General features: G+C 35.0%; 2 protein-coding genes across 2 annotated transcripts; both read left to right on the top strand.

The window, feature by feature from the left end:
* Positions 1 to 1,963: 1,963 nt before the first annotated feature.
* On the top strand, positions 1,964 to 4,463 carry rsl24d1 (ribosomal L24 domain containing 1). The gene is made up of 6 exons (XM_029433839.1): positions 1,964 to 2,121; positions 3,005 to 3,118; positions 3,204 to 3,276; positions 3,376 to 3,439; positions 3,585 to 3,670; positions 4,044 to 4,463. Exons 1-6 carry the CDS (start codon positions 2,041 to 2,043, stop codon positions 4,118 to 4,120), a joined length of 495 nt encoding a protein of 164 aa, XP_029289699.1. The 5' UTR covers positions 1,964 to 2,040; the 3' UTR covers positions 4,121 to 4,463.
* Positions 4,464 to 5,374: 911 nt separating this feature from the next.
* arpp19b (cAMP-regulated phosphoprotein 19b) lies at positions 5,375 to 7,575 on the top strand. Its single transcript, XM_029433840.1, has 3 exons — positions 5,375 to 5,627; positions 6,117 to 6,239; positions 6,328 to 7,575. Exons 1-3 carry the CDS (start codon positions 5,583 to 5,585, stop codon positions 6,496 to 6,498), a joined length of 339 nt encoding a protein of 112 aa, XP_029289700.1. The 5' UTR covers positions 5,375 to 5,582; the 3' UTR covers positions 6,499 to 7,575.
* The last annotated feature ends 627 nt before the right edge of the window (positions 7,576 to 8,202 follow it).

Below are 8,202 nucleotides of genomic sequence, written 5' to 3'. Positions count from 1 at the left end.
ATTGCTAAACGCAGCGGTAATGCCGATGCTATTATCCAAAGAGTTGTCTCCTTCCTCAGATGGGTATGGCTTTTCATTCAGTTGATCTTTGGTACTATGAGGTGAAAATATTTGACACAAGACCAAAGATCTAGTTTGTCCTGCCAGTGATAGATGATGACATTTATTCTTTGTTAAGAGAATCATCTGTTACCGATCACCAATATTGCTTTATGGGGAAGAATTATTTTTCTCTCTCCCTTAAAAATTCCTGTCCAGGTGTGACAATGAAGGATTCTGACTATCAAAATGGAAACCCTATGTGTGAAGAGCAACATAATCAATTTTTATATCTTTGTAATACAAATAATCCTAACCAAAGAAATTTGAAGTCTCTGTTATTTAGTGATTTTCTTTGGTTTTCATTTACATTATTTGCATTTAAACGTGATATAATTTCCAATGGTTTTGATTGCTAGAAAGGCATTTTCTTTTTTTTATAAAGCTTGAGATGTCAGACTGTTCTGCTGTCTTTTTATCACCATGAAACTTTACGTAAATGATACATACATAGGTTACATTGGATTTTTTTATTTAGATTTCCTTTTAACATGATGTGTAAACAAAACATTTCCCAATTTAAATGTGAGATTTTACTAAATTGATATGGCTGGTTTCAAGTTCTAAGTTTGTCTGTGTAATGCATTATTATAAAAGGATCAGCCACAGATAGATTTGCTGACTTACCTCAGGTGCCAAATGTAGATTTAGAGTGTAGACTTAAATGTTAATATTTAAGTTATGTTTTTTTTTTTTATATTTCTGCTTTTGAATACCAAAATACATCTTTAAATCCAAAGTGAGCAACACAACAAATTATTTTAAGGGTTGAAATGTTGCAACAGATTGTTGATACTCTCAAGATGATCCCAAATACTAGATAATAAAATTGTTCTTGGAAAAATACATTTGGTGTTCCACTTTGTCTCCTTTTTTGTGTGTGTATTGTTGTGAGCCCTTCCTCTTCCTCTAACTGTTTAAGCTTTTTCACATTTAAGTAAGATCTTTAGTATTTCTGATGTTTGGCTCATTCATCATGTGTAAATATGTAGAGTTACATTTGCCTCCATAATTAGTATAACGTCACATTTGAAGTGTGAACATCATGGTCACCAGCTGTATGATAAAAAAAAGAAAAGAAAAAAGAAATACAGCTGTAAGATTTGTGAATATTATTTTAGAAAATATAGTGATCAATATTAAATTGAAAAATAAGAAAATGATTATATTAATAACCATATATATATATATATATATATATATATATATATATATATATATATATATATATATATATATATATATATATATAAATAGTAAAATATACAAAATAGCCCAAAACATTTATTAAAACTCAACTCATTATTATGAAACGTTTTTTCATAATTTGTATATAATTATAATTTAATCATTTATTTCATTGATTCATGATATATTGGTTTGTTTATGTATTTTACTCTATTTTTTCATAATGTCTTATTCAAATTTAAATGTCGGACATGTCATATTGGACGAAGGGAGGTTATAATATTTTCTGGTACAGCAGTTCAGGAGAGTGAAGACCATTCAAGAAAATAAATTATTTTTCCACCATACTCAATGCAAGTGGAACTTTTTCAGCATGACGATGAAATGTACACAAACACTAAAGTTGAATCCTATGTGGAGTTAAGATTTTAACTTGGTTGGCAGGTACAACTGCGTCTCCATCTATCTCCCGTTCACTGTGACTCTCATCATATGTTTTCTTCTTCTTCTGTGTTATTGTTCCTGTTTTCTTCTTCTGTGGTATTGTTCCTGTTTTCTTCTTCTGTGTGTTTACTGGCGGATAACGTTTTTCAGCTAAAGTTAAACGGGGTGTGCGCATGTGGCAGAGTGTCCAGCAGGGGGCAGCAAACCTCCAGCAGGCGCTTCAGCTGCCAGCAGGGTCAAGGGAGAAGAAGAAGACACGGGGCGGTCTTGTTTTTATCGATTGTCGCACGCAGCATCTCTGTTGCGAAAATGCGCATCGAAAAGTGTTATTTCTGTTCGGGACCAGCGTATCCCGGGCATGGGGTGACATTTGTACGGAACGACTGCAAGGTATGATACGGTTTTCCAGCCTGAATTATCCTTTAACTTTAACAGAAGCTCGTGTTTGACTGTCAGTGTTAGCCCAACAACGTTAGCTAGCTAATGTTAGCTTGCTAACATAACGTGCTGTACTCACTCACGTGGGATCATGATAGGGTTTTAGTTTCTGAAGGACTTTAAATAACTCAACGTGGTGATTATCTACCTCCGTGTTCGTTGGTTTACAATGTGGTGTTGAAGCGCTTATCGTTGATAATGTCTGAAATGTTAGATATTTTCTTCCTCTTACATAAATCCAAGTTGATGATGAACCCGGACATTTAACTTGCAGGGCCTCGGGTTTGTCTTGTGGAGTTATTGCGCCCTCTGAAGGTTAACTGAACAAATCATAAACACCCACACTGTCATTTGACACTTTTACAACAAAGATAAAATATACATTTCACAAAGGGTAGTATTTTTAAGGGCTAATAATTTATATCACCTCTTTTACTTTGTGATTATGTAAATATAGTATGATACATTTGAATTTTGTAAACCACAGTCTTGTTTTATTATTACTGAATGTTGTTTCATAATTTTTATCTTGCATTCATAAGTATTATTTGTTAAACAATGTGTATGGTGTTACTGAAAATGGCTGTAGGACAAACCATAGCTTGTTATAATCCTTTTTTTATTATTGTTTTTATCGGATGCATAAGATCACAACAAACATTTTTGTGACGTGATTAAAAAATGTCTCTCTCAGGTCTCTAGTGTTTTCTAAACTACCTCAAACATACCTTTAGCATTTCTTTATTGCAGTTTCTCATTATTACTGGAAAACATAAATGACAATATTATGGCAAAACTTCATTGTTTGTTTTTCTGTCCCTCTTTTTAAATGTAGTCATTCAGATTCTGCAGATCAAAATGCCTCAAGAACTTCAAGAAGAAGCGTAACCCAAGAAAAACCAGATGGACCAAAGCATTCAGAAAGGCAACAGGAAAGGAATTGACAGTGGTGAGTTGGTTTTCTAAAGAGCACTATCTCAAAGTCATAAATGATCTTTACTGTTACTTACCCAACAAATATCCTGTCTTTTCAGGATAACGCCCTGGAGTTTGAGAAACGTAGAAATATACCTGTTAAATATAGCAGGGGTCTTTGGGATAAGACAGGTAATGTAGAAAAGCACTTCTCACATGTACTTGTTGTGAAAAAATGTTGTCTTTTAAAAATTTAACTGAAGAGTCATGCGTCACTTTTCATTTCTACAGTGGAGGCAATGAAGAGGGTGGAAGAAATCAAACGGAAACGACAGGCACGATTTATCATGAACAGGTGAGCAAGTCATTTTGTGTCCATGCGTGTCTTACGAGTTAATCTTTTTTTCATCTTGCAGCCACCATCTTATGTTAAACCGTTTTTTTGACAGGATTGGAAAACAGTGCTTGCTTCATCTGTTTTTTTTGTTTCCACTGAATAGATTAAAGAAGGGAAAACAGTTGGAGAAGGAAGAGGCCATCACCGAAGTGAAGAAAAATATTCACCTTATCAAAGCACCACACGCAGGTAAGAATTTTAGTCATCAAATTATGCAAAGTTATACACATTGTAATCATGTACAATGAATTTTAAATTGGCGACATTGTTTTTGCACTCTGCACAGCACATGATCCTTTTTAGTACAAAGAACACAATGCATCTTGATGCACTGAACCATGCTTAATGTCCATAAATAATTATCCTCTCCTAGAGGTGGACTTCGATTGGAATGAAACATGTCTTTTTACAATGTAGTGATGATGAATATTTGTCAGTTATGGATTATTAAAAAGAAAATCCATTTGGGGAAAGGCTAATTACTGCATAATGAATGTACATAAGATTTGTCTGTGGTTTCAGCATTGTTAAAATGTTGTCTCGCTTTGTTTGTTTTTTATAGGAAAGGCCAAACAATTGGAAGCCAAAATGGTGCAGAAGTTACAAGAGGACGTGGACATGGAGGCTGACGCTATCTAATCTTCCAAGGAGTTATCTTTGTGTGATGACTCGTATTCAAGCTGACCTTGTATTATATTGTACTTCTGTTTTGGAATTAATATTTCCGATTGGCTGATGATGGGCACAGTAATGCATTCGGTTTTAAATAGCTTAAGAGGACTGAAAGCATTGATCTGACAAAGATCTGCCTCCAAAGCAGCCGCAATTATCCACATACCCCCCCCAGTTAATTTTTTTCCCTGTGTGGTAGTTGATGCCATAAAGGATTTACATGATCCTTTTGAATAGTAAAGTGTATTACAGTAATGCAGAAAATGTTAAAAGGTAACCGACAAAAAATTAATAAACATCTTTTGGGTAATCTTTTCTTATTTTTTGTGACATTTACACCACAATAATAAATGAATATACTATGAGGTTTGTTAAAAGTATGAGAAACCATACATTTTACTTTTGTGTTTGTTTTTGCTGATAAATCCTTAATTTCCTATAGTCCTTGTGTTGGTATGAAGACTGTTATGAGGAAGAGAAGTATGATGTATATAATGTATAATTTAGGCACCTCATTGAATGGGAATTTCCTATCGAACCTATACTGTAAGTAGTTTAAAAAAGCAATACCTGTGTCATGATTTACACATTGTCCACTCAGTCATAAGTTATCCCTAACAACAGAACATTTGATTCACAAAGTTAAAGATACATTTAGATGTGCATTAATAAAACCATTTGATTTACCAATCTGAGATGTTAATGGTATTAACATTACGAAAATGACATGTAAGAAGACTCATGTTTTTGTTTTTTTAATGAATTAGGCTTTGACTTAAGTGTTGGTTAGTCTGGTCTTCCCAACAGCAGGTGGACTGACTTAGACTTGATAAATGTGTTACAACTTTTGACAAGAAATACTATGAAAAACAACGGAAACAACCTTTTATCTTCCAGGCCTAAATAAATACAATTCTACAAGTGTTTTACAGAGTTATGATAAGTATTCAAGAGGAATGTCTATATAAAATAAATACAATTAAAAAGTTATATTTTCAACATATTAAAGACCCCCAAATACATTATTTATTTTCTGGTGCAGATAAATCCTCCACACCAGACTCCCACCAAGCAAACTAAATAATCCGACAATATACTTGTATAAAATAATAATTTTACAAATAGTCACAACGCGCATTTAGAATTTCACAGACTATCCTTTGTTGACTGGAATTTATCCAATCTATTATTAAAAGGATTAACTGAAGGAGCCTCCACTACATCCTCTGAAAGGTCCCAGTCTGTCTCCCATCTGCATCTCTGGCATCGATTCACTGGCCTGTTGCTGGACAGGCTGCATGACAGGCTGCTCCCTCGCCCGCCGAGTCGCTCCCAGTAACGTTACCACCTTTTATCTTCCAGAAGAGCTGGTTCAACGACTAACGTTACACCCACAGTTTTGCGAGCGAAGCAGGGATTAAATACAGCTATGTCTGAAGAGGTTGACGCAACAAGAACTTCGGAGGAAAAGCAGGTAAATTGTAACGACGAACTGCTCATTTAACCAGTTAGCCTGCTAGCACGTCGAATCTGGTAAATTAGCAGGCGGCTAGCAGTGAGCTAGTTAGCCTTTAGCTACTCTAATGTCATCAACGATGCTAACCGCCAAGTAATCAGCTAATAGCTGTTGGGTGTATTGGCAAATCAAAAAAGCCTTGCTCTCTCGGGGCCGTGTAAATAAATGTATAGTTTTGCTGAAACTGGTTAATGCTGTCGTTTAACGCGCTAAGTTAATTGGCAGGATTAATGCTAGTGCAAACACCAGTTGGGAGTTTTCCCTTCTCGCGGCCCTTGCTTATTTTGAAATATAAATTGTACGTTACCCATATTAGCTGTAATTGCTGTCAGAATATATATTGCCATTTCATTAATGTATGCATTGTTACCGACATCTCAGTTTTTCTCCCATCAAGTTAGCTGAGTGGAGCATTTGCCATCCATACACTCTGTGCTCTTTCTGCAGGAAATGGAGGACAAAGTAATCAGTCCAGAGAAAGCAGAGGAGGCCAAACTGAAGGCCAGGTATCCTAACCTGGCAGCCAAGCCTGGCGGCTCAGACTTGCTCAGGAAGAGACTTCAGAAGGGGGTGCGTTTCATACCTAATTTTGGTTAGCTCTTCATTTTTAATAAATGCCAATCTAACAATATTCTCACTTTATATCTTATTTGTCCAGCCAAAGTACTTTGACTCTGGTGACTACAACATGGCCAAGGCTAAAATGAAGAATAAACAACTGCCATCAGCCCCAACGGAGAAGACTGAGATCACAGGGGGGCACATCCCAACACCTCAGGACCTGCCTCAAAGAAAGACTTCAATCGTGGCCAGCAAACTGGCTGGTTGATAGTTTTATGTTTACTGTATTGTTACCATTCCAACCCCCACCTCATATTTACCTGCTGTTTTTGTTTGTTTTTCACCTTTTTTATATGTATTCTCTAAGAACAAGTTATGTATCAAGCCAAATTCTTGAGAGAAATTGGCAACTGTCAGGCACTGACTTGACAGTGAGTTAAATCCAACAAAACGTAGCTGAATGTTTTCTCAAGATCTTAAAAAAAAAAAAACTGAATAGTGATTGATTATCAAAAATATTATAAATATGAATGAAAGGTAATGCTATCTTCTCATAACATTTTCAACTTTTTTAAGGATATATGCCTCCATACAAATTGCCTGTCTAACAGCAGCTGAAGAGCTTGCGCAGAGAAATCCTGTTCTGCCATGTTACTGATAATTACAGAGGCAGAAATACTTGAGTCAAGACCACAGACAGTTTGTATTGATGTATATGTAAAGTAGAAGTAATATTTACAGATATGCCTTAGTTTGAAATGGATTTGAGTAATCAACTGCTCGTATGGAGGCATGTCTGTTTATATAGTGAAAAGTGATGTAATCCTGCTTTTTTTTTTTTTTTTTTTTGGTTTTCTAATCCTTGATTGTGTCCCTTCCTCTCTCTGCGAAGCTGTTCGATTCTGTGCTGTCAAAGTACTGAAGATTAGATCACACACACTTTGTAGCCAGTTGTATTTTAATTAATTTTAGTGACATTGGTTTGCAAGGACTTTCTGCTGGTCTCCATCTCATTCTGATCTCTAAAATGGCCTTAAAAGTAATGAACCGTTGTTCCTCTTGAGCAATATTTGCTCCCTCAGTGAGAATCTTAGTTATGAATTTTGCCTGAAATGTCTGTCACTGTCTGACTGGAATCACTTAGGATTTTATGGAAAGAAACTCCCATGACATGTCTGGAGTGTGCATGTGCATTTACTGTGCAGTCACACTGTGCCATTTGTTTTGTAAATAAAATAGTTTTGCATAATATGTTATAAGTACACTTATTCAAATCAATGTGTCTTTGCATTTATTTTTTACACTTAAATGTTACTAAAACTACCTGCACTAAAAAGAGCATCTTTTATGTACTCGGCTAAGAGGAGAACAATTATGCCTGGGTGTATAAATCCAGAGTATTTTGAGAATCTTGTACCTGATTTGTGTATTTTCATTACTGTAGTCAATTATACTATATTAATTGATATTTTCCTGTTAAGTAAAATATTGGAATATATTACAACACAAGGTTACCACTATGGATACTTGATTAACGGCAAAGTAAGTGAGTTGAAACTTAAGCAAGCAGTAAAATATACATAACATGCACCCATTTACAACGTTAGATATTTAATACCTTGACCTCTAACTAACTACTACTTTATTGTGGCGGTAAACTTCAAGTAAAAGCTGTCAGAAATACTTGAGTGTGAGTATATTTTAATTTGCACGTTGTGTAAAATAAGGTTTCTTAGGGGTCAATACCTAAAAAATGCAGTCTACTTATACAGTACTTGGTCAGTCAAGAAGGGAGGGAGGAGGGTACATTTGACCGAGTATAAATAAAAAGGGGACAAATTAAAGAAAACTATTTAATACTCAAACTTATTCTAATGTGGACTGGTAGTCATAAGAAAATTGTGATAAACAACGGTACTAGTCCTATACCACTGCATTTGAATATTTATCTTGAGTAAAAGGATCCATCATA

The sequence above is a fragment of the Cottoperca gobio genome, chromosome 6, assembly GCF_900634415.1.
Source record: "Cottoperca gobio chromosome 6, fCotGob3.1, whole genome shotgun sequence".
NCBI classification, from domain to species: Eukaryota; Metazoa; Chordata; class Actinopteri; order Perciformes; family Bovichtidae; genus Cottoperca; species Cottoperca gobio.
This window is presented reverse-complemented; position numbering and strand designations above follow the sequence as displayed.

Bases quoted from the DNA above. Each gene is read 5' to 3' on its own strand.
- rsl24d1 (XM_029433839.1), top strand. From the start codon at position 2,041: ATGCGCATCGAAAAGTGTTATTTCTGTTCGGGACCAGCGTATCCCGGG. The intron at 3,119-3,203 runs GTGAGTTGGTTT...CTGTCTTTTCAG, and splicing joins CAGGAAAGGAATTGACAGTG to GATAACGCCCTGGAGTTTGA. The intron at 3,671-4,043 runs GTAAGAATTTTA...TGTTTTTTATAG, and splicing joins TATCAAAGCACCACACGCAG to GAAAGGCCAAACAATTGGAA.
- arpp19b (XM_029433840.1), top strand. From the start codon at position 5,583: ATGTCTGAAGAGGTTGACGCAACAAGAACTTCGGAGGAAAAGCAG. The intron at 5,628-6,116 runs GTAAATTGTAAC...CTCTTTCTGCAG, and splicing joins GAACTTCGGAGGAAAAGCAG to GAAATGGAGGACAAAGTAAT. The intron at 6,240-6,327 runs GTGCGTTTCATA...TTATTTGTCCAG, and splicing joins GGAAGAGACTTCAGAAGGGG to CCAAAGTACTTTGACTCTGG.